This window comes from Pseudophryne corroboree, chromosome 7 (genome assembly GCF_028390025.1).
Source record: "Pseudophryne corroboree isolate aPseCor3 chromosome 7, aPseCor3.hap2, whole genome shotgun sequence".
Lineage (NCBI taxonomy): Eukaryota > Metazoa > Chordata > Amphibia > Anura > Myobatrachidae > Pseudophryne > Pseudophryne corroboree.
In genome coordinates, this window is record NC_086450.1 from 362505965 (window position 1) to 362532708 (window position 26744).

Consider the following 26744-nt stretch of genomic DNA (forward strand, 5'->3'; position numbering starts at 1 on the left):
CATTTTAAATTTGCATCTTTTTTTAACTTGCTTATCATATAGAAGTGAAGTCCTTCTTTATGAAGTGTGACATTTGTCAAATCTAATCCCCTCCAGACCTTGGGGATTTGGTGAAGAGAGTTGCTGTATGTACAGAGCAGAATTGTGTGCCAGAGTGATGATCTCTGGATTGCTGTAATATCACTGCACACTACTCATGCATTCTCTCCATTTTGTTCTGAGTTTGAGGAATTTTAAATTGTGACACTTTAATATCTTCCACCAGGATGCCTGCTTGCTTGTTGGGTGCTGGCTTGTTTGTAAGGCTAGTTGCCTGCCTGCTAACATATGCCCCAGTTCTAGTTAAGTGTGAACGAAGAATATTTGAGAACATTTTGTAGTATAATGGATTTGTACACGAGTCTTCCTGTAAGTAAGGCTGTGTGCCCATTACTGGATCTGTGGACAGTTTGCACACATGGTAGAGGACCTCATTGCACAGACGTAATCCATTGCCAGTCTGAACAATGGCATCCATTGGCCAATAACATTACTTTTTACTCTGTGGTTTATCTGTTCAGTTCCTTATATAGGAAGTAGGTATCAAACCTAAAGAGTGAAGAAGTTACCCATAGCTACCTAGAATTTCATAAACTGCATTTGATAGAAGCTGAGCAGTTGCTATGGGCAACATCTCCACTTGTCCACATTGCCACTCTTTCCTCCATAGTTATCATTCAGAGTTTCACCGGGTTAAGGTGCACATGCCGTTGCTGGTCAGTAAGGCAGTTCTAGAACCAGTTGATTGTGTAATATGGAATACATACAAAATCATGGATGTCTGGATGCCGGGGGAAGCATCCACACACTGAAGATCCTGACATTGGAAGGGGTAAGCATTTTTACACACCCTTTTCCGTACCCTAACCCCCCGTGGGAGGCAGCTATGGCTAACCCTCTCTGGGTGGCGACTACTACTAGTGTCTGCCCCCCCCCCCCCCCCCTGGACAGGCCCTAACCCTGAACCCCGATATCTTTGAGATGACTGCTGTCTGTGATCCGGCGCCGGTCTCCTAAGTAGTGTCGGGATTCCGGCATCAGTCACATGACCACTGGCATCCCAACAGCCGGGATGCTGACTGGATGCATCCCTATAATATGGTATGATATCCCGGCTGTCGGGATCACGACAGTCAGAATACTGGTGGCGAGTGCAGCATGGCCCCTCATGGGCTCGATGCGCTCGCCACCCTTTGGGACATCGGGTTATATTCCCCTTCGGGTGGTGCCGTGGAACACCACCAGAGTGTGGAATCCAGACGGCGGTCGGAATCACCAGGTGTCGGGATCCCGGCAGCCGGTAACTTGAATGCCTCCCCTAAAATACTGCTAGTTCTAATTGTCATGCACTCAATAGAATGAAGTAAAAATATATTCTTGCGTGCTTTCAGATATGGGCTATTCTGCGTCTATTCCTATGAAGGCTCTGGCAGTATAATTCATTCTTATGCTAAAAAAGCAAGTATCCGATTTAACAGGCGTTACCACACAGTTATGTGTAAAATGAGATTAGACTCGTCAGCATGCCAATATCCACAATAACTTTGTTACTGTAGCGTATGAGTTTAAAGAGGCTTTGTGTTTTGTACTCTCTTCCATTTTGTTTTCCGCCACCCTTTTTTATCATACCTTTGAAAATCCTTTGAAAATCTTGCGTGTGATTTATAAAATGATCTTCAAGCCTAGAATTGGTCCTGTTGATGTCTAGTGCATCGTTTTAATGTCCCCTGGTGGCCTGTGTATGGCCTTCTACCAATATTAAGAACAATAATATTTACAAATGAAAAGTTTCCAACAATCCCACCAACAGGCCTGCACCTGATGCAGGAGTATATATCTGCATACTCGTATATATCCATTTTGGCCTGGAGGGTGTCTCTAAATAGAAATCGGAACCCAGCAGTTAGGCCTAGTGTAGGGATCAAACTGTGTGACCAGCATTATCTTGTGTATTTCCTCTTTCCTGGCCCAGCCTGCCCCTGTCTAAACAAGAGTGCTGCCGGTTTACCCTTTTTATGTGACTGCACTGGGATACAGGTTACAGTACCAGCACCCTGTGTGAGCGCTTTATGCTCCCTTTATGTAGCTAAGGGCGTCATTCTGTAGCACTCAACAACTCTGTACTCCTACTACTGACTGGGATTTTATTCACCAGAGTGTAGGTGGCAGGATACGAGAGAGCGAGATGTATTATGTCATTGAGTGAGACAGATTGACCACTATACTATTAACTTACTGCAAAAGGCGAAGATATTTCTTGTTCATAAATAACCAAAACAGTAACTCGCTTATTTAATTTTGCAAGTGACAACAAAGCAAATTCTTGGCCATAATAGAATGGGCAGTCCCCTAAAGCACTCTTATAATACAAGCTTTGTTAGGAAGCCAGTTGTGTTCTGTACTGCATAGCTCACATTTTGCTCATGCCATAATTCTCCCACACATGAAACCGTTTATATGCAGAATAAATCTTTGCAGACTATCACACCGTGCCTGTAGTTGCTTCAGACTGCAGCTTTGTCCAGTTCCATTGAGTCTCTTATATTACGGGTAATATCATCTCTTCTCTTTCTGTTCTGTTAGATGCATCCAAGTTCCAGATTGCCCGCCACAGTCTGAGCTACATTCAGGAGATCGGTAAAGGCTGGTTTGGCAAGGTAAAATTTTTTCTATTTTTTTTGTTTAGTTTTTTTTTTTTTTTAGGTGGGCCCTTTTTATGTATTTTTTCCCCCACAATGGGTGGTGGTTGTGTTTTTTTTGTTTGTTTTTTTTATATAATTTTTTTGTTTGTTTTTTTTCAAAATCACTTTTTATTGTGATGTTTAACAAATTGTTATATTGCTAATGGCAATTTATATTTTTCCAGTAAAGGATGTAATATGTGGTCATTTTTTATCAGAGCATTTCTCTTTTTAGCAGAAATAGAGCGGTCATTCTTTCAGTTGCAGATGATTGTTTCCTTCTTGATATTACATATACCACAGTTCCAATATCAGAGTACAACCAATTGCTCTGGGTAGTAGTGGCCAGGTATTCACGTTTTCTATAGCTTCATCACCTCTATATAATGAAGCTTACCAACAAGTGTAACACAGCAAGCGCCCATATATGAGCGCTTCAAGCCACTGTGTTTTTGCTCAAGTAAAAAGGGATTATTTTGTGTCCTTTCTGTAAGTGTTGGCATTGTTCCATGGCCTTCCATATTTTACTCTTAGACTTCAGTTAATCCCCCATTTATATTCAGTGATGTTGAGTGAATTTGTATGGTCAGATCTGTTGGTTATATTTTTGAAACAAATACACCAGTTGCTTTATGTGTTATCTGTTGTGACCTCCCCTCTTTAGGGGAAGTCGCCTCTTCCTGTTTGCTGCTTTACACTATATTCCGCTCAACTGTTGTGTTCTGTTTAGGTTCTGCTGGGCGAGATCTTCAGAGAAAACAGTGTAGCAAGAGTGATTGTGAAGGAATTAAGGGCAAGTGCCAGCTCTAAGGAGCAGGAACACTTCATAAAGAATGGACAACCATATAGGTAAGTTTCATAAACGGTGCAATGAACATCAACTAATTAAATGTACTAATTAGAACAAAACAGAAGTAAACAACCTTTGGCTCTCCGGCTGTTGCACTAGAAGGCGCAGCTTGTTGAGACTTGTGGTTTTATATGCTGCCTTACTACAAGTGGCTGCTGAATACCAAAATGTGCGATGACCAGAAGTGCCCCAAATACCCTAAATTTCTTTTAAATTATCAAATTGATTTAGTATTTTTATCTTTAATTGCCATATGTACTATAAACTGTGTGTAATACTAATTTACCTCTAACATTATTTTTTTTATTTTTTTTCTCTCTCTTTAAGCTACTTGCATCATCCTAACATTGTGCAGTGTGTTGGGCAATGCCTGGAGACCTTGCCCTATCTCTTGGTATTTGAGTTATGTGACTTGGTAAGTTATTTACAGTGCTGTAAAAATGCCTTTAACTTATTGATGGTTTCTGTAAAAATATGTATTTAAAATATGTATTATCTCTGTAAAGCAGAGTGGAATGCAACAATACTACAACATTGCAGGCATGCCTGTTACTTTACTTAGTAGCCGCACTCTTTCAGGTTTGGCAAGTTCAGCTGCTTAATATTCCGTGGCAGTTATATGGCTTCCCAGTGTTTCCGTTTCTCCAGTATGTAGTCACTGTCACCGATCACCAGGTCAACAGCAGGAGGCCAGCATTGATGATGGTTTAAATGTCTACTTAATTTTGGCACCTGCAAAAGGAGGACCTTGATAGAATGTCTAGCAGAAATGCTGATATCGTCACAATGTCAACATTTCCAGGACAGATAGGGGTAGGGATAGAATAAGAACAAAAAAAGCACGTCTGCTTTTTGATGTCGTCGACATGACATCAGTGTTGATATGCTGAATGTTGACTTTGTGATTGTCTGAAATATATAGCAAACCCACAATCCACTCTCCTCATTGTCACGGTTTTGCCATCTTGCTTATTCACTGCAGCTATGAAAAGTGAAATGGTAATGTCCAAACCTGCCTGATAACTGTGTGTAAAGCACCTCCAGAAGAAAGGAATACATTTTGTGTTACACGTGAATGCAAGGCTAAAGCTGGTAACAGATTTGCCAATCTGGCTACATGATCTGGCTGTTGTCGTCCTTGACCACTTGCATGTCTACATGTCTGGAGTAGTCATGGGCAAAGAGATACAGTGAAGTGAGTTGAGACGCGCGACTCACCTCAGTGGAGTGTCTCGAGACAGTGTCTCGGTACATGGCTCTTTTGTAGTGCACATGCAGTGAGTGCAGAGACTGCTGGCAGTGCTGGGACTCGTGGAGTGAGTGACTCAGACGGTATCCGGTCTTTAGGTCGACCCTGTCTAGGTTGACAGCCACTAGGTCGACCACTGAAGGTAGACACATGCATAGGTCGACATGGTTATTAGGTCAACAGTTTTTTTTTTTGGGGGGGGGTTTCAGGACTTTTTCATACCTCCTCTATCAAAGTGAGCATAGAGTTGGTTAGAAACCTTGTGGCGAGCGTAGCTAGACACCGCACCTGAAGCAAATTCCCAGATGGAGGGGGCGTGGCTTGGATCGGAATGGAGTAGCAGTGTGCAGCTCTGGCTCTCCATATTAATCCTGCTCAAATATCCGTTTTGCCCTAACCCGTGGCTCCTGAGATCTGCCTGCAGGCATAGGAAGGTGTGCTACCCCTGCTGTCATCCGCGCTGGCCGGGAGCGTGAAGCGGCTCCTTATATCTGACCCCTCCAGTGTGCTGGCCCGGCTCCCTGCCTCTCTGCGTGCCGGAGCTCGAGGGAAGACGCGTAACGACACGCGACAGCGCTCCTGACGACGGCCCTGCAGTGATCCCCCAGCTGGGGATCCGAGACGGAGGAGGCCCTGACTGACGGCCGGGAGCAGCGGTGCCTGCCTGAAGACCCAGCGGGCGGGTGAGTGCGGGGAGGAAAGCCCGCGAAGCCGCCATCTTCTTTTTTTTTTTTTTTTCTCCTTATGTGAAGCTTGTCTCCCAGCGCCATCCTGTGGTGCAGCACAGTGAGGCGAGCTGTGGCTGGGGCTGCCTCTCTGTCTCCCTCCTGGGCTTAATAAACGCTCAAAAGTGTGGTGCCCCCCAAAAAAAAAAAATATCACTCCCCCCTACATCCATTGAGGAGTTCCTGAATATACAGAGGGAGGAAGGGAATAGATGGCAATAATAAGGAAGGAAACAGCACAGTCCTTATATGCTCCCTGCAAATCTGCAATAACCACATAGTTTTGCTCTTGTGCTGAACCAGCTGGGCTCCTATTCTCTGCATACAACCTACTCTGCGGTGTGCTCATAAGCCTGCTCTACTTTGCTACATTATTATTTATCATATCTGCCTGATCTGAGCGGCTCCAGCACCTGTGCTGACCTGATACTGCTAAGGGACTTTTTTGTTGTAATATCCTTGGGGTCCTGACTTCGCGTCCAGTGCTGCAATGGTGAACGGAGGTCAGAGTGCGGCGAACGCCGCTGCAAAACTGGAGAAATTTGCTAGGTCGCAACAGGCATCTCATTCGGCAAAGCAGGGTGACACTGACCCATCCCCGCCTGCGGCTGAGGTTGCTGCCCCCGACCCCACTGAGCAGGTCCATTCTACCCAGCAAATACTACAGGCCATTTTTGCGTCTGAGCAGAGGGTCACGGACAAGATTGGGCAAGTCCAGGCGGACGTCTCTCTTCTAAGACAGGATCTACAGAAAATCCGGGAAAGAGTGGGTGAAACTGAGCATCGGATATCGGCTCTGGAAGACACTACATCACCCTTACAATTGAAAGTGGCCGATTTGTCTACCCAGGTGATATCTATGCAGACTAAAATGTCCGATATCGAGGGGAGACTACGGCGCAACAACGTTCGGTTTGTTGGGCTCCCTGAGAGGGCAGAGGGCACCTCCCCGGAATCCTTTCTGGAAAATTGGCTTATTAAATTATTTGGCAAAGAAGCATTTACCTCTCAATTCGCGGTGGAACGAGCGCACAGGCTCCCGCCTAGACCGCCACCGCCCGGGGCTCCGGCTAGAACATTTATTGCTCGTTTCCTACATTTTAAGGACCGTGACGCTATACTCCGCATGGCCCGGACACAGGGCCCTATCCAACTAGATGGACATAATATATCCGTTTTCCCTGACTTTGCCCTGGAGGTGCAAAAGAGTTGATCACAGTTTCTGCATGTTAAGCGTCAACTCCGTGACCGCAATATACAGTACTCTATGCTGTTCCCGGCCAAACTGAGGGTGGTGTCCGATAACACCACTCATTTCTTCTCCACTCCTCAAGATGCTGTTGCATGGTTGGAACGACAGCCTCGTCCTCCTCGTTGATGTATTATCATACACTTGTTGATTTGTTACTTTCTTATTGCTGGCTAAGCCTAACTGTTTCAAATCATACTACGCTAGTCATGCTGTGGGTGTATATGCAATGTACTAAGGGGGTAATGCTGGGCAGCCTAATGTTGATATTAATCTTTGTTTCGTTTTTATACGTTGGGGTACGCTGCTAGATATGTTTTTTTTTTCTTCCTTTTTTTTTTTTTTTTCAGGGTTAGGGTACTACTTCTATTGGTACTCTGTGGAGAGTTTATGCCGAAGATAGTGTAGGGGCATTTCTTTGAGTTCTTAGTTAGGCCCCTATCCCTTAGCTTAGTTACTTTGGTGGGAGTTATGGGATCCAGGTATACCTTATGTTCGCATGGTGATACAGGGTGGGTGTGGGGGGGGTTAGTTTGTTTTTTTTCATGCCATCAATTTTTGCCTATGTGTGTGTTCTGCTACACTGCGTTATTAGGTGATACAGGGTGGGTGCGGGGGGGGGGTTAGTTTATTTTTTTCTAAGCCATCACTTTTTAGTTCTGTGCGTATTTTGCAAAGACGCGTATTTTCTGCATTATGTTGCTCTGTGCTCTTCTGCCTCCAGGAGCGTAGGGGGACTGGTTATTCCTGTCCCTATGTACTGTTGGCTCAACGTTGCTATGCTGCGATGCCAGGCTCTGCTATATGTCTCTTTAACCTATCCTGTTATCCCTCTCCGTTATGATTTCTATGTCTACTGTTTCTGAGGGGCTCCGTCTGCTCAGCTGGAACGTTCGGGGATTGAATGAAAAAATCAAAAGATCGTTAGTCCTGACTCAGGTTAAAAAATATCAGGCAGACATAATTTGTCTTTCTGAAACACATTTGCATGGAGGTAGAGTGTTGGCGCTTAGAAAGCCCTGGGTCAGTCACGTGTATCATTCCACCTTCTCTAGCAATGCCAGAGGCGTTTCTGTAATGATTAAAAAGTCCGTACAATTTCATATGGATGAATGTGAAACTGACCAATATGGCAGATACGTCTTCCTACGAGCCCATATTAACAGCCGACTGTTTAATATATTAGCAGTATATGTCCCCCCGCCATATAACAATGAGGTCCTCCGGCACGCTGCCCGTTTTCTGGCCCGGTCCCCTGCTACCCCTGTGATATGTCTAGGAGATTTTAACAATGTCATGGATGGTGGCATGGACAGGTGGAGGGAGTCTGTTGCATCTTCCCCTCCCCTGGCGTCCCCTACCTCATTCGCGAGACTGGTGGGGGAGATGGGGCTGGTGGATATATGGAGATGTCGAAATCCCGCGGCCACTCAGTTCTCCTGTCAGTCCGCTACCCATCATGCTTTTTCTCGTATTGATTTGGTGTTGGTTTCCCATGGTTTGTCCCCGGACGTGCTGGCGGTGGACTATCTCCCTAGGGGCATATCAGATCATTCTCCTGTTTTGGTCACAGTTAATATAGGTTGGGAGCGGGGAGCAAAAATGTGGAAGCTTAATCCCTTTTGGTTGACTCTGCTGGGGAAGGGTGAGGATCTGGTGGCCGCCTGGGAAGGGTTCCAGGAAGATAATTCACTATACAGTGTTCTGACAATGAAGCATGATGCCTTTAAGGCGTTTCTGCGGGGCTCCTTTATAAAGCGGATCTCTGAAGTTAAAGCGTTCAGTAAGAGGGAGGAGATGCGGTTGGAATCTTTGTGCCAGCAGTTGGAATCTCAATATCTTAATACCCATTTGCGGTCTGATGAATTGTTGTGGAAGAACGCGCAGAGTGAGTGGTCGGATTGTTTATTTGAGAAATCCAGGCGTAGACTCCTTTTTGCGGGACATGAGCAGTATTTTCGGGCTGAGATGAATGGCAGCTATTTGGCCTTTTTGGCCCGGTCTGATTCCCCTAGAACAGTAATTCAGTGTGTGAAAAACTCTGCTGGCCAAATGTGTTATTCTGGATCAAAGGTGGCGGAGACTTTCCGTAGTTGTTATTCCTCGCTTTATGCCTCCCGAGCCGGTTACTCTGATGATCAGCTGGGGGAATTTTTGGCTCAGTTGACCTTGCCATGCTTGTCCCGGGAGGACTCTGGGGCTCTGGACGCGCCTATCACGGTGGAGGAGGTAGAGGCCGCGATCCTGTCTCTCCCGGCGTCTAAGGCACCGGGATCAGATGGACTTCCGGGTGAGGTCTATAAAAAATACATTACTTTTTTTGCCCCCTATCTCTTACAACTGTTTGAACTACTCTTAAAGGGTGGGGCCCTCCCGCGCTCTATGGCCGAGGCCAATATAATTGTCCTGCTGAAACCAGGGAAAGACCCCCTGCTCCCCGAGTCCCATCGACCCATTTCCCTCCTCAACACTGATGTCAAAATACTGGCAAAAATCTTGGCATCTCGATTGAATTTGGTAATTACAACGATAATTCATCCAGACCAGACGGGCTTTATGCCGGGTAAGTCCACGGCCCAAAATTTACGTAGATTGTTCTGTCATCTCCAGAGAAATGATGTGGGGGGGTCGGACGCGGTGGTGGTGTCCCTTGATGCGGACAAAGCGTTAGACTCCGTAGAGTGGAGGTACCTGTGGGGGGTGCTGGAGAAATTTGCCTTTGGTCCTCGATTTATTGGCTTTATCCAATTATTGTATTCCTTGCCTGTGGCTCGTGTGACGGCCAATGGTTTCACGTCGGAGGTTTTTGCACTGGAGAGGGGCACTCGACAGGGCTGCCCCCTGTCTCCTGCACTGTTTGCGATGGCCGTGGAGCCGTTGGCCGCCCTGCTGCGAGGTGATGGCGGGGTCAGGGGAGTTGAGATTGGGGGTCATGTGGATGTGGTGGCGCTATACGCGGATGACATGCTACTCTTCCTGCAGGACTCTGACGACTCCCTACGAACAGCATTACAGGTAGTGGAGAAGTTTGGTATCTTTTCCGGTCTACTAATTAATTGGGACAAGTCCCACATTTTTCCTATCTCTGGCCTTCTCCCCGAAAACACACAGGGGGCGTATCCTTTGCAATGGACACTGCGATTCAAATATCTAGGCATCTGGATTACTCCTATGGCGCGTAGCTATATGGCCCAAAATATTGACCCCATACTAGCGACATTTAAAGAGAAGGCACATAGCTGGAAAAAATTACCGCTGTCTGTCCTGGGTAGGGTCAATTTATTTAAAATGGTGATGCAGCCAAAGTTTCTCTATGCTCTACAGAATTCCCCGGTCTACCTTCCCAAGAAGATCTTTACTGTTATTGAGGGAGTTTTATCCTCATTTATATGGAATGGCAGGTAGGCGCGGGTCTCTATAAGAACGTTGTGCAGATCTCAGATGTCTGGCGGAGCAAGCCTCCCAGATCTCAGACTGTACTATGTGGCCACTCAGCTGGCCCATCTGAGTGAATGGACCGGGGACTCTCTGGGGGATACGATGAGGGGGTTTCTGGCTGAGCGGACGGAGTGCTCTCCTGCTTTCTCTCTCTCTCCTCTTCAACTTCTCCTCTCTGGTCTCACAACGTCTGGCATGCCTCCCTTGTTGCGTCAAGCCTTGCTTATCTGGCGTTATGCGCACACTTTGTATGATTGGGAGGGACATGATACCTGTACCCCACTGTGGTTCAATAGTGCATACCCTGAGCTATATGAGATGTCGCTAGATAACATATGGATTGTTAGGGGAGTCGTGGCACTGGGTCAGCTATACCACGGTGGAGTGCTGAAGTCATTTCAGCAACTGAAGATCGAATTTGATGTGCCTAACACAGTTATGTTCCGATACTTTCGGCTTAGACATGCTGTACAGACCCAATTCCCTCACGGCCCACCATCGATTGCTGACTCACCTGTTAAGACGCTGCTTGCTTCAATGAGCCAGAGGGGGAAGGTGTCTACCATTATATGCTGCTTTAAATAACAATAGCTATCCCGATCTATTAAACAATCTCCGTACTAAATGGGAGACTGATTTAGGGCAATTGTCCCAAGAGCAGTGGCTTCAGATTATGAGTTCACTTAAATACACTACGCCATGTATAAGGTATAAGCAGGTTTTTTTCTACATTCTACACAGGGCCTATCGCACTCCGGTTATTTTACAGAGGGCTGGTCTTAGGGAGGATTCTAACTGCCCCAGGTGTCGGGCAGCTGATGCCGGATTTTGGCACTTATTGTGGGACTGCCCTGAGATTTCCCTTTTCTGGCATAGAGTTTGGTGTGATGTAGTCATGACAGCACCGTCCCTTCCTACATTAGATCCTAGCATATGTTTATTTGGGCTAGATTTGGAGGAGACGCACTCTGTTTTGCTGTACAAATATGTCCTGTGTCTCACAACGCTAGCTAAGGTGGTTATTGCTAGGGTCTGGTTCTCTGCTGATATACCTAGGGTGGAGCACTGGAGGGCGTTGGTGAACGAGGTAATTCGCCATGAGAGACATATGTATAAAATACGGGGTTCCACCTCTCGATTTACGGAGATGTGGGGCCGCTGGGGTAGCGCAGGGCTGGGCGAGCAAGTATTAAGCACATGAGCGACATTGTAAAACTATGGATACTCCTCGTCATGGATACATATATGTAATTATATATGATAAGAAATAACACGCACACCAAAATGTGATTGAAAAAATCGGTTTATTGATGGCAACTGTTAATGTTATAGTTAAATTTCAATGTTGATGTTTTGTTTTGTTTGTGACATAAAACTCAATAAAAACTACTTGATTTAAAAAAAATTCCCAGATGGAATTTCATGTCAAGAAACCTCCCCGCCAAAAAAAACACTGTCAACTCTTAGTGTGTCGACCTTGCCCATGCTACACGTCGACCTAGTCATGTGTCGTACTTCAGTCAGTGTCGACCTACTCTCTATCGACCTTCAGTGTGGTCGACCTAGTGACTGTCGACCTGGACAGGGTCGACCCAGTGAGCCACACCTGATATCTGGGAGTGGGTAGGCTATTCAGCTGCACTGAATGAATCAATGAATCTGATCCATCTCCACTGAGTCGGCATCAGTCTCACAGGCAGTCAGTGACTCAGACCTCTGGTAATATGTCAGCTATTCAACTGCACTGGCTGGATCATTGATGAATCTGATCCATCTCCACTGAGTGAGCACTGTCTAATGGGCCCTACACATTTAAAGATCCGCCGCCGAGCTGCCTGACGGGGATACGGGCGACCCGGCGGCGGGGGGGCAGTGACGGGGGGAGTGAAGTTACTTCACTCTCCCCGTCACACGGCTCCATAGAACTGCAGGCAAATATGGACGAAATCGTCCATATTGGCCTGCACGCACAGCCGACGGGGCACCAGCGATGAACGAGCGCGGGGCCGCAAATCGTTCAGCGCTGGTGCTTCCACACTCAAAGATATGAACGGTATCTCATTCATTAATGAACGAGATCGTTCATATCTTTGACGATTATCGGCCAGTGTGTAGGGCCTATTACAGTCAGTCAGTGACTCATACCTCTGCTATTTAGCTGCACTGGATGAATCATTGATGAATCTGATGAGTCTCCACTGTCTCAACTCAGTGTCACAGGAAGTCAGGCACAGCAGCAGCAGCCCTGACACTGAGCAGCATCACACTGCTCCCTCCCAGTGGGTGTCACCCAGGAGTGCTGCCACCTAGTCACTGTGACTGACTGAGAGAGCCTACTGGGGGCTGTCTCACCACATCAAACTGTGAGTGACTCGAATCATTCCAACTTCTACATGATTCGACTCACTGTGTTGAGACAGCAACTCAGTAGCCGTCTCTCTAGTCCTGAGAAATTAGATTGGTTCAGTGCTCAATATGATGGCGCATTAGTGTGGCCCAGTCATGACCACAGAGGACGCTGTATGCTTGGTTTAATCGCAAGAAGAGATTTCTGCTTTATTCATCCTGCTATAAATCTTGCGGGTAAATTGCCAAAGTCTCAGCACTTTCTGCAATCCGCTGGCTATTCAATTTGGCCCTGTATCAATTTCATGAGGATTACTACTTCTGTTACACCTGGCTATTGGTGACAGGTGACAACGCCTTCATGTATGCCTGGTCTCCCTTCCAGCCAACAATGTCTAGTATGAAAGCCATGTAACACAGATTTCTCTAACGTCCTAGTGGATGCTGGGGACTCCGAAAGGACCATGGGGAATAGCGGCTCCGCAGGAGACTGGGCACAAAAGTAAAAAGCTTTAGGACTACCTGGTGTGCACTGGCTCCTCCCCCTATGACCCTCCTCCAAGCCTCAGTTAGATTTTTGTGCCCGAACGAGACGGGTGCAGGCTAAGGGGCTCTCCTGAGCTGCTTAGTGTAAAAGTTTAAAGTAGGTTTTTTATTTTCAGTGAGACCTGCTGGCAACAGGCTCACTGCACCGAGGGACTAAGGGGAGAAGAAGCGAACTCACCTGCGTGCAGAGTGGATTGGGCTTCTTAGGCTACTGGACATTAGCTCCAGAGGGACGATCACAGGCCCAGCCATGGATGGGTCCCAGAGCCGCGCCGCCGTCCCCCTTACAGAGCCAGAAGACGGAAGAGGTCCGGAAAATCGGCGGCAGAAGACGTCCTGTCTTCAATAAGGTAGCGCACAGCACTGCAGCTGTGCGCCATTGCTCTCGGCATACTTCACACTCCGGTCACTGAGGGTGCAGGGCGCTGGGGGGGGGGGGGCGCCCTGAGACGCAATAAAAACACCTTTTTTGGCAAAAAATACATCACATATAGCTCCTGGGCTATATGGATGTATTTAACCCCTGCCTATTTTTACATAAAAAAGCGGGAGAAAGGCCGCCGAAAAAGGGGCGGAGCCTATCTCCTCAGCACACTGGCGCCATTTTTTCCTCACAGCTCCGTTGGAGGAAGGCTCCCTGACTCTCCCCTGCAGTCCTGCACTACAGAAACAGGGTAAAACAAGAGAGGGGGGGCACTAAATTGGCATATAAATATATACAGCAGCTATATTAGGGAAAAACACTTATATAAGGTTATCCCTGTATATATATAGCGCTCTGGTGTGTGCTGACAAACTCTCCCTCTGTCTCCCCAAAGGGCTAGTGGGGTCCTGTCCTCTATCAGAGCATTCCCTGTGTGTGTGCTGTGTGTCGGTACGTTGTGTCGACATGTATGAGGAGGAAAATGGTGTGGAGGCGGAGCAATTGCCTGTGTTAGTGATGTCACTCCCTAGGGAGTCGACACCTGACTGGATGGTCTTATGGAAAGAATTACGTGATAGTGTCAGCACTTTACAAAAGACTGTTGACGACATGAGACAGCCGGCAAATCAGTTAATACCTGTACAGGCGTCTCAAACACCGTCAGGGGCTCTAAAGCGCCCGTTACCTCAGGTCGATACAGACACGGACACTGACTCCAGTGTCGACGGTGAGGAAACAAACGTATTTTCCAGTAGGGCCACACGTTACATGATCACGGCAATGAAGGAGGTTTTGAACATTTCTGATACTACAAGTACCACAAAAAAGGGTATTATGTGGGGTGTGAAAAAACTACCCGTAGTTTTTCCCGAATCAGATGAATTAAATGAGGTGTGTGATGAAGCGTGGGTTTCCCCCGATAAAAAACTGCTAATTTCTAAAAAGTAATTGGCATTATACCCTTTCCCGCCAGAGGTTAGGGCGCGTTGGGAAACACCCCCTAGCGTAGATAAGGCGCTCACACGCTTATCAAAACAAGTGGCGTTACCGTCCCCTGATACGGCCGCCCTCAAGGAACCAGCTGATAGGAAGCTGGAAAATATCCTTAAAAGTATATACACACATACTGGTATTATACTGCGACCAGCAATCACCTCAGCCTGGATGTGCAGTGCTGGGGTGGCTTGGTCGGATTCCCTGACTGAAAATATTGATACCCTGGACAGGGACAATATATTATTGACTATAGAGCATTTAAAGGATGCATTTCTATATATGCGAGATGCACAGAGGGATATTTGCACTCTGGCATCAAGAGTAAGTGCGATGTCCATTTCTGCCAGAAGAGGATTATGGACGCGACAGTGGTCAGGGGATGCGGATTCCAAACGGCATATGGAAGTATTGCCGTATAAAGGGGAGGAGTTATTTGGGGTCGGTCTATCGGACCTGGTGGCCACGGCAACGGCTGGAAAATCCACCTTTTTACCCCAAGTCACCTCGCAGCAGAAAAAGATACCGTCTTTTCAGGCTCAGTCCTTTCGTCCCCATAAGGGCAAGCGGGCAAAAGGCCACTCATATCTGCCCCGGGGCAGAGGAAGGGGAAAAAGACTGCAGCAGACAGCCTCTTCCCAGGAACAGAAGCCCTCCCCCGCTTCTGCCAAGTCCTCAGCATGACGCTGGGGCCTTACAAGCGGACTCAGGCACGGTGGGGGCCCGTCTCAAGAATTTCAGCGCGCAGTGGGCTCACTCGCAAGTGGACCCCTGGATCCTGCAGGTAGTATCTCAGGGGTACAAATTGGAATTCGAGACGTCTCCCCCTCGCCGGTTCCTGAAGTCTGCTTTACCAACGTCTCCCCCCGACAGGGAGGCGGTATTGGAAGCCATTCACAAGCTGTATTCCCAGCAGGTGATAATCAAGGTACCCCTCCTACAACAGGGAAAGGGGTATTATTCCACGCTGTTTGTGGTACCGAAGCCGGACGGCTCGGTGAGACCCATTTTAAATCTGAAATCCTTGAACACTTACATAAAAAGGTTCAAGTTCAAGATGGAGTCACTCAGAGCAGTGATAGCGAACCTGGAAGAAGGGGACTATATGGTGTCTCTGGACATCAAGGATGCTTACCTCCATGTCCCAATTTGCCCTTCTCACCAAGGGTACCTCAGGTTTGTGGTACAGAACTGTCACTATCAGTTTCAGACGCTGCCGTTTGGATTGTCCACGGCACCCCGGGTCTTTACCAAGGTAATGGCCGAAATGATGATTCTTCTTCGAAGAAAAGGCGTCTTAATTATCCCTTACTTGGACGATCTCCTGATAAGGGCAAGGTCCAGAGAACAGTTAGAGGTCGGAATAGCACTATCCCAAGTAGTACTACGACAGCACGGATGGATTCTAAATATTCCAAAATCGCAGCTGATTCCGACGACACGTCTGCTTGTTCCTAGGGATGATTCTGGACACAGTACAGAAAAAGGTGTTTCTCCCGGAGGAGAAAGCCAGGGAGTTATCCGACCTAGTCAGGAACCTCCTAAAACCAGGCCAAGTGTCAGTACATCAATGCACAAGGGTCCTGGGAAAGATGGTGGCTTCTTACGAAGCGATTCCATTCGGCAGATTCCACGCAAGAACTTTTCAGTGGGATCTGCTGGACAAATGGTCCGGATCGCATCTTCAAATGCATCAGCGGATAACCCTGTCTCCAAGGACAAGGGTGTCTCTCCTGTGGTGGTTACAGAGTGCTCATCTCCTAGAGGGCCGCAGATTCGGCATTCAGGATTGGGTCCTGGTGACCACGGATGCCAGCCTGAGAGGCTGGGGAGCAGTCAACCAGGGAAGAAATTTCCAGGGCTTGTGGTCAAGCATAGAAACGTCACTTCACATAAATATCCTGGAACTAAGGGCCATTTACAATGCCCTAAGTCAGGCAAGACCTCTGCTTCAGGGTCAGCCGGTGTTGATCCAGTCGGACAACATCACGGCAGTCGCCCACGTAAACAGACAGGGCGGCACAAGAAGCAGGAGGGCAATGATGGAAGTGGCAAGGATTCTTCGCTGGGCGGAGAATCATGTGATAGCACTGTCAGCAGTGTTCATTCCGGGAGTGGACAACTGGGAAGCAGACTTCCTCAGCAGACACGATCTTCACCCGGGGGAGTGAGGACTTCACCCAGAAGTCTTCCACATGATTGTGAACCGTTGGGAAAAACCAAAGGTGGACATGATGGCGTCCCGCCTCAACAAAAAACTGGACAGATATTGCGCAAGGGAGGGAAAGAGTAGTGTCTGCCCTGCGGGGCTTCAGCCACTATCTCCGCTGACAGGACACTGAGCTCCTGAGGGGATCGAACGTTCCAGAAGATCCGAGCCAGAAGATCAGAAGAGGCGAGATATGGCGGCACAAGGGTAGGAGCGCACCTCTGAGCAGCTGCGCTCCGGGAAGGCTCAGCGGCACACAGTGTTCGCGCTTTGAGGGGCGTCCTGAGCCAGCGACTTAATACCCTACACTGGTCACAGACGCTCAACAGGGGACAGAAACCCCCGCCTTGCGACGGAGTCCTCAGGCCAGTATAAAGAATTTGAGCGGGAAGACGCGCCATCTTCAAGGGGCGGAGCAACTCCTCAGAGCCGATCCAGCAGCGTTCAGTGCCCTTTTCCTGCCTGCAGTTCCTGTACACAGACGCTGACAGAGCTGTCCCTCCAAGCAACTCCAGCTATCCTGTGCGGTACCAGGGGGTTGTAGAAAGGTGGGGGGGGGGGCGGTGAATTAGATCTGTGCAACTATTACAATACACAGTGGGCGCTGATAAGGGGTCTCCTTTATATATAACAGCGCTGTGAGTGGGTTGGCTCTGATCTCTGTGTCTCTCTTGCCATTCTCAGGGAGGAAACTCTGTCTGCCCTACCGTGTGTGTGTGTGTGTGTGTGTGTGTGTGTGTGTGTGTGTGTGTGTGTGTGGAGTGTTTAGGGTCTCCGGTCAGCTATGTCCAGGGACTCTGTGTCATATGCAGCTGAGGACATGTCCTCTCAGGATGATCTCATTCCATGTAATCAGGATTGCACTGTTGTAGCGCAGATACCAGCAAGGGAGCCGGAGTGGTTATCCTCTATCAAAACTATGATTTCTCAGATTTCTGCTAGGGTTGCTCAGAATGAATCTGCAACTCAGGTTTTACAGAATTCTATGGCAGTTTGGTCCGGTTCTGTTACCTCGGGCCCCCCCTCTGTGTGTTCCCACAAACGTGCTCTTGCCCAGATCATGCAAGACGACACGGATACCGACTCTGACACGGCAGACTGTGATGGGGACGTGCTCAGGGGGCCGCATCTCTTGCAAAAGGGGTGCAGTTGATGATAGAGGCTATAAGAGATGTGTTTAATATTACTGACACAAAACCTGAACAGGTTGAGGAGGCTTACTTCACTGACCATAAGAAAACCTCGCTAACCTTCCCTGCGTCCAAAGAATTAAATGCTATTTTTGAAAAAGCATGGGTAAATCAAGACAAAAAATTCCAGATCCCTAGGAGGGTTCTGGTTGCTTTCCCTTCCCTGAGGAGGATAGAAAGAAATTGGAAAACCCACCCATAGTGGACGCGTCTGTATCCAGACTCTCAAAAAAGGTGGTTTTACCTGTCCCAGGATCAACCGCCTTAAAGGAGCCGGCTGATCGCAAAATTGATACTACGCTCAAATCCATATACACTGCTTCAGGGGCGATACTCCTTCCTACTATTGCCTGTGCATGGATCTCCAAAGCTATAGTAAAATGGTCAGGCACGTTACTTGAGGATTTGGATACGTTAGATAAGAGTGACATTGAATTGTTTCTCCATAACATTCAGGATTCTGCAGATTTTATGGTGGAATCCATGAAAGACCTGGGTTCAATGGCTGCAGGAATTTCTTCCATGTCCGTCTCAGATCGTCGAGGACTGTGGCTGCGCCAGTGGTCTGCCGAATCGGAATCCAGGAGAGGTGTGGAGACCCTACCCTACACAGGTCAGGCTCTCTTTGGGGAAGCATTGGATGCGTGAATCTCCATGGCTACAGTGGGTAAGCCCCCTTTTCTTCTCTCAGTAGCTCCTGCTACGAAGAAACCTTTTTCTTCACCTGCATCTCAGTCCTTTCGGGTTTCTAAAGCAAGAAAGACCAAACCGGCCAACACCTTCTTTAGAGGGGTCCGACCAAAATCCAAGAAACCTGCTGTGGTAGGTTCCCAAGAACAGAAGCCTGCTTCAGGTGCGCCAAAGTCCTCCGAATGACGGTGGACAGCGCAGCCTGGAGGTAGGGCCGAGACTCATTTCAGTCACGTCTGGGTGTCGTCTGGCCTGGACCCCTGGGTACTAGATATTGTGTCCCAGGAAAACCGGCTGGAATTTCAAGATCTCCCTCATCTGTACTTCACATCGGGCTTGCCAACTTTGCCGGCAGACAGGGCTACCCTACAGGGAGCCATCCAGAAGTTGGTGGAGGCACAGGTCATTGTACCAGTCCCCCCTCAAATGCAGAACACAGGTTACTATTCGAACCTTTTCGTGGTACCGAAAGAAACCAGATGGTTCGGTCAGGCCCATTCTGAACTTAAAATCACTAAACCCCTTTCTGAGGGAGTTCAAGTTCAAAATGGAGTCTCTAAGGGCAGTGATATCAGGTCTGAAAGGGTATCCGGACTCCAGGTCGACAGCACAAAGGTTGACACACCTTATGTCGACGCCAATTGGTCGACACGCCTTAGGTCGACATGGAAAAAGGTCGACATGATTTTTTCACGATTTTTTCTTTGAACCTTTTCATACTTAACGATCCACGTGGACTACGATTGGAAAGGTAGTGTGCCGAGCGAAGCGGTAGCGGAGCGAAGGCACCATGCCCGAAGCATGGCGAGCCATGCGAGTGGACGCTGTGCACTAATTGGGGTTCCCGGTCACTCTACGAAGAAAACGACACCAAAAAAACATAAACTCATGTCGACCTTTTGTCCATGTCGACCTTTTGTCCATGTCGGCCTAAGGTGTGTCGACCAATTGGTGTCGACCTAAGGTGTGTCGACCTTTGTGCTGTCGACCCTCAGTCCCAGACCCGTCTGAAAGAGGGGGGAATTCCTGGTATCCCTGGATATCAAGGATGCGTACCTCCACTTTCAGATTTGGCTGCCGCATCAAACTTATCTCCGATTCTGTTGGACTGTCATTTTCAGTTCCAGGCCCTACCATTCGGCCTCTCCACAGCACCAAGGGTTTTCACCAAGGTGATGGCGGAAATGATGGTTCTCCTCCGCAGGCAGGGGGTGAACATAATTCCATATCTGGACGATCTGCTGATCAAGTCATCATCCAAGGAGAAGCTGTTTCAGTCAATAGCTCTCAAGCTTATCAAGGAACATGGTTGGATCCTGAATATCCCAAAATCCCATTTGGAACCAACCAGGAGGTTGTCCTTTCTGGGAATGATCCTCGACACGGAGGTGCAGGGGGTGTTTCTTCCAGGGGAAAAAGCGTTTGTGATACAAACAATGGTCCGGGATGTCCTGAAGCCAGCCCGGGTGTCTGTTCATCAGTGCATTCGCCTTCTGGGGAAGATGGTGGCCTCTTGCGAGGTTCTGCAGTATGGGAGGTTTCACGCTCTGTCCTTCCAACTGGATTTCCTGTGTAGGTGGCCGGGATCCCATCTACACATGCACCAGAGAATACGTCTGTCGCCAAAGGCCAGGATTTTGCTCCTCTGGTGGCTGCAATTACCTCACCTTCTGGAGGGCCGCAGGTTCGGGATTCAGGACTGGATCCTTCTAACCATGGATGCAAGTCTCCGGGGCTGGGGCGCAGTCACTCAAGGGGAAACCTTCCAAGGAAGGTGGTCAAGTCTGCAAGCCGGCCTGCCGAAAAACATTCTGAAACTAAGAGCCGTATGCAACGGTCTTCTCCAAGCGGCCCATCTTCTGAGAAATCGGGCCGTTCAGGTACAGTCGGACAATGTAACGACAGTGGCTTACTTAAACCGACAAGGCGGAATGAAGAGCAGAGCTGCAATGTCAGAGGTAACAAGAATCTTCCTCTGTGCAGAAAAACACGCGTTGGCGCTGTCTGCAATCTTTATTCCGGGAGTAGACAACTGGGAAGCGGACTTCCTCAGCAGACACCATCTCCATCCCGGGGAGTGGGGGTCTCCATCCGGAGGTGTTGAAGGAGGTAACAGAACTTTGCGGCGTACCCTAAATCGACATGATGGCCTCTTGTCTCAACAAGAAGCTTCGGCGGTATTGTTCCAGGTCGAGGGACCCGCAAGCAGTGGCAGTGGATGCCCTAGTGACTCCGTGGGTGTTCCAGTCGGTGTACGTGTTTCCTCCACTCCCACTCATTCCAAGAGTTCTTAAACTCTTATGGAGAACGGGAGTTCAGGCAATCCTCATTGCTCCGGACTGGCCAAGAAGGGCTTGGTACGCGGATCTTCTGGATCTACTGCTAGAAGAACCGAGGCCTCTTCCTCTTCGGGAGGACCTGCTGCAGCAGGGGCCGTTCGCCTATCAAGACTTACCACGGCTACGTTTGACGGCATGGAGGTTGAACGCCAGATACTAGCTCAGAAGGGCATTCCGAACAAGGTTATTCCTACCCTGATACAGGATAGGAAAGGAGTAATGTCTAAACATTACCATCGTATTTGGAAAAAATGTGTCTTGGTGTGAGTCCAAGAAGTTTCCTACGGTGGAGTTTCAACTGGGATGGTTTCTCCTCTTCCTGCAAGCAGGTGTGGATATGGGCCTGAGGTTAGGATCCATAAAGGTCCAGATTTCGGCCCTATCCATTTTCTTCCAGAAACATTTGGATGCCTTCCCTGAGGTTCAGACTTTTTTGAAGGGAGTTCTACACATCCAACCTCCCTTTGTACCGCCTACAGCACCCTGGGATCTTAACGTGGTGTTGCAGTTCCTCCAGTCGGACTGGTTTGAACTTCTACAGGAGGTTGAGGTCAAGTTTTTGTTGGCCTTCGCTTCTGCTAGACATGTTTCGGAGTTGGGGGCTTTGTCATGTAAAAGCCTATACCCGATATTCCATGAAGATAGAGCTGAGCTTCGGACACGTCAGCAGTTTCTTCCGAAGGTTGTGCCTGCATTTCATATCAACCAACCTATTGTGGTGCCAGTTGCGACTGACTCCTCAATTTCATCATAGTCCTTAGATTCTTAGAGCCCTTACAAAATCTATGTGAGGAGGACTGCTCGTCACAGAAAATCGGACTCTTTGTCCTGTATGATCCCAAGAAAATTGGGTGTCCTGCTTCTAAGCAGACGATCTCACGCTGGATCAAGTTCACTATCCAGCATGCATATTCTACGGCAGGCTTGCCGTGTCCTACGTCTGTTAAGGCCCACTCTACTCGTAAGGTGGGTTCTTCCTGGGCGGGTGTCTCGGCATAACAACTCTGCCGAGCAGCTACTTGGTCGGGGTCGTACACGTTCGCAAAGTTCTACAAGTTCGATACTTTGGCCTCTGAGGACCTGAAGTTTGGTCAGTTGGTTCTGCAGGAGCCTCCGTGCTCTCCCTCCCATTCTGGGAGCTTTGGTACATCCCCATGGTACTAATGTGGACCCCAGCATCCTCTAAGACGTAAGAGAAAATAGGATTTTAATTACCTACCGGTAAATCCTTTTCTCGTAGTCCGTAGAGGATGCTGGGCACCCGCCCAGCGCTTCGTTCTCCTGCAGTGGTTATTTCGTTCAGTACTGCTTAGTTCTGGGTAAGTACTGTCTCTTGTTACTTGGCAAGTAATCCTGTTCAGCCGTTGTTGATGTTTCAAGTTAGTTAGCTTGGGTTGCCTTGTGTGTGAGTTGGTGTGAATCTCGCCACTATCTGTGTAATCCTTCTCTCGAAGATGTCCGTCTCATCGGGCACAGTTTCTAGATTGGGTCTGGTAGGAGGGGCATAGAGGGAGGAGCCAGCCCAAACTCTTAAAGTGCCAGTGGCTCCTAGTGGACCCGTCTATACCCCATGGTACTAATGTGGACCCCAGCATCCTCTACGGACTACGAGAAAAGGATTTACCGGTAGGTAATTAAAATCCTATTTTCAGTTACTTTCTCGTGTGCACCCTTCCACTGTAATAGTATCCTATATAATAAAAGGCTAAACTGCTCCTCACCTCTGTTATGTGCGCCAGTGGCCACTAGAGGTCGCCACATAGACCTAATTAGTGTTAAATATTTATCTGTCACTTGCTGGGGAGAGGGTGCTGGACAGAGAGGGTAGGGGCAGGGGTAGGATTTTGGTGTGGCAGCTGCCATTCTTTAGACATCCTGTCATATTCAAATCTGATTTCCATTTACAGCTAAATATTCTATATCTCAAAAATTAAGACATCAGTATTTCAACAATAAAGTGCATTTAGAGTTAGCAAAATCCAGTAGTGCTGCAGCAGGGGAAACATATTGTATATTGTAGCAGTCAGCACCATATACAAAAAATAAAAGCAGTTCTTATCGTGCGGCATAATACCCACATACAGCAAACGGCTCAACAGCAGCCGTTTCGGTGTCCAACACCTTAATCATGAGCATAACTACCACTGGAAAAGAGAGAACTAAATACCTGCACCAGTCAGTCGTACCACCACTCACCTGCACTAGTGAGCTTACACGTGCCAGTACTGGTGTGTATAGTGCAACATTATTATAGCCTGCCCATTACAGTATACAGCATCTCTGTATGTAAAAGGCTAACACTGCACCCTTAGCAGGACAGAGCCCCGACTCACAGCAGCAGGACTTCCAGAAACCCAGCAGCTCCTGTGTAAGTAGCGACTGCCCTTCCCTATAATCTGGCCCTGTTGTCCATTTTTATGGGCTTTTAACTAGTTCTTGTATAATATAATAACTAGTAAAGGGACGCTTCAGTCTGCAACCTGCTCTACTGTTGATCCCTCTGGTCTGCACCGTCCTCTCCGTCTTGGCTGCCGTCTTCGTACTGCTTTGGCTCTAGGTCTGTCCTGTATTTCTCCCCCATTCCCACAGTGGGAGGCACTGGAGGGGCTTCCAGTGCATGCACATTGAGGCAGGCCAGATCATAGCAAATTATTGTATAGATCTTTCCTTACTAATTCACATACGCAAGCAAATCTGATACAGTGCAGTTACAGGTTGAGAATCCCTTATCCATAATGCTTGGGACCAGAAGTATTTTGGATGTCGGATTTTTCCGTATTTTCGAATAATTGCATACCATAATGAGATCATGGCGATGGGACCCAAGTATAAGCACAGAATGCATTTATGTTTCATATACACCTTATACACTCAGCCTGAAGTTCATTTAATACAATATTTGTAATAACTGTGTATTAAACAACGTTTGTGTGCATTGAGCTATCAGAAAACAAAGGTTTCTCTATATCTCACTCACTCAATGGGCGGTATTCAATTCTTTTCACCCCCTTCCATCCCCGTTCTGTTTCTGCTTTCGGGGGCGTGGTATTATCATTTCAGCATGCTACCCCTGTGGTAGCGAGGCAACCAACCCTTTACACAGCTAAACCTGATTCCTATGGGCGCGATATGCGCAATAACGGGAATCATTTTAGAAAGGAGATTGGGCGTGATATATCATTTGAATACCACCAAAAAAAAAATCGTATTTTGGAATATTTGGATATGGGATACTCAACCTGTACTTAATGTTTGAAGCGTTCTAGTATTTCCTTTTGGGTAACACTGATGTGCCACAGAGGGAGAAATGATTCCTAAATCACTTATCCAAGAATCAGGGTTCCCCCATGCAGGACTATAAGCACGTGGAGCTTTTATTAAATACAGCTTGTTTCCTTGGGACTTGTAGCATACGTTTGGCTTTTATAGGAACATGTTGAAGAATAAAGGGCAGTTGACAGACCTGTGAAATATCAGTCACCAGTTTACTGTAGTGGGTATAAATGTATGAAATCCCAAACTCTTGGTTACAACTCCTGCCTTTTTATGATTTGTGTCTTGTTAGCATGCATATAAATTAAAAAAATTTAATTTTGGGAGCTAATCCTAGGATGATGTTCAATTCATTACTAACACCGATCTACATGAAGAAGAAATTATAACCACCTTGCTGCAAACGAACTGTGCCCTATTACCGTTCCCCTGCCATCTCATTTTATGACTCGCCCAGCTGTCAGCCCTGCTCTGCTCTGCATGCATTACAAACTGCAAACCATTTCCGTGGAATTCAGACTTTGTCCCAAGAGCTCCTTGTCTGTAAATCAGTCCTTTTTTTTTTTTTTATGTTCTTATTTAGCACAAATTATTTATATTTACTAGAAAAGGCATGGCACATTGCAGCTAATGCATTACGTTCCTCTGAAATGTGCTACAGCGTAATAATGACTAATGGTTATTCTGTGAGACCTGTTAGAACACAGCATGAGTGAAACCGTTTAATGACCGTGGGTGTTGCTGTATGTCACCGCTGGCTTTCTACAGTGACAAAATGATGTCATTAACTGACTTGTTTGCACTGCAGAAAACCAACCTCTTTCCATTGTAGTTTAAGCAGGGGAATTTGAAATCTGTCAGAAACCTTTTCATTTACAGCAAGATCAACACATGCAATCTTAGAGGAATTACCTTTAATAATTAAAAGTAAAATCTAGCGAACCAACATTTTTTTTTCTTCTTTTAATTCTAATATGGTCATTGGGCCCAGGCATGGTGACCCTGAGGCAGGTTTGTGAAGTGCAGAAATAAGTTGCTATGACACAGGTGACATCTCAGATTTTCTGCGGAATCATTTGGAAATCAGAACGTCTGACTTGTGTGATACGTAGTATTGATGGATATGCTGGGAATTTATAAATGGATGAAAATGAAAGAACAGCGGGTGGGTCAGTAAGCGGATAAAGAATTGACACACGGAGCAGCAACAGCTTTCAGTTTTTTTAATGTTTGAATATAATCTAAATCAGGTGATGAAGTAAAATGATCTTGAGACGAAGTCATTGCTGTTAATGATTGTGTGCTGCGCTGTTAATCTTATCACTGGTGAGCACTCTACCACAGCTTTTTGTTTGTCTAGGTGTTTTATTTCTGTTTTGTGCTCAAACACCCCCTTTATATCTTCAGTGGCTGCATTGAGTTGATGTATATCATCAAGTATTGGGAACACAGTAAAAGTGACCGCTATCTTATATACTGTACATGTAGAAACCTTTCATTTGTACCTGTTGGCAGACACAATGTCCTTACATTATGGGGAAATTGTTGTAAGATCTATAGCTTTGTGTCTATATTCTGCCCTAGTTGAGACGTACCTTGCTTTAATTTAGGCAATCTTAAATGCAAAACGAGTTCATTGTTAAATGTTTCAATTATAAAGCAGAGACCTCTCGTGGCTTTTGCAGATATATCTGTGAAGTCCCGTCTACAATGCACCAGTTCTCCTTTTCACGTTGGGGTTAATCCTTCACCATGTGGTATCATGGAGTTGTTCCAGGAATATTACTGTATTTTCTCTACGTATACAATGGTTACTGGTTGCTCTTGTTAAGGTGGTCTACGTTGAAAGGTGGGCCTAGTTCAGAGATATATGCAAACCCCATGGTTTGCGTACTTATCCAATGCTTTCCAATCTGGGTATGCGCAGATTGGGGTCTGCAGCAACAGTTGCAGTGTCCCCTAACACACAGTATGACTGACAGGGTGTGGCTGATTAGGCGCAGGAAAGGGATAGCAACTGCCAGCAGTACAGAAAACGGGGGCATGTTAGCCTTGTTTTTTGGCGTGCTGAGGCAAATAGCTGCATTTTTACACGTAGTGTGAAAACACCTGAGGGTTACTCAGGTGACCAATGTTTACACAGATGATCTGATGATCTCTGGACACATTACTGGATCACCTAAGCCGTTAGGAGGAGTCTTCTTACACAAGGATCCTTCTGCAGCATTAGCATATTTTTGCAAAGCAGCTGCGTCCAGAGATGCCCTACTATGTCTTCTGCTTCCATTCTTGAATCTGGCCCTGTGTACTTTGTTATTAACCACAACAGGGTTTGCTGATTGGGAGGCTGAATGAGTTTAAGAGGTTTTTTTGGCACCTGCTGGTCCTTAATGACCACTGTAGGCTCTGATGCGTAACACTGTTTGTGTGTTTCCTTGTGAAAACATAATTATAACAAATAGTAAATACCCAGGTAATAGACTCAAGGAGTTGACTAGTCTAG

At 47.1% G+C, this 26744-nt stretch overlaps 1 protein-coding gene across 1 annotated transcript in view; it reads left to right on the forward strand.

Annotated features, from left to right (window-relative positions):
* Nucleotides 1-26744, forward strand: part of LMTK2 (lemur tyrosine kinase 2) — a 187033-nt gene that overhangs the window by 102971 nt on the left and 57318 nt on the right. The window contains exons 4-6 of the mRNA XM_063934494.1: nt 2623-2696; nt 3451-3569; nt 3898-3985. Of these exons, the coding sequence (XP_063790564.1) occupies nt 2623-2696; nt 3451-3569; nt 3898-3985 (281 nt within the window). The remainder of the gene's footprint in view (nt 1-2622; nt 2697-3450; nt 3570-3897; nt 3986-26744) is intronic.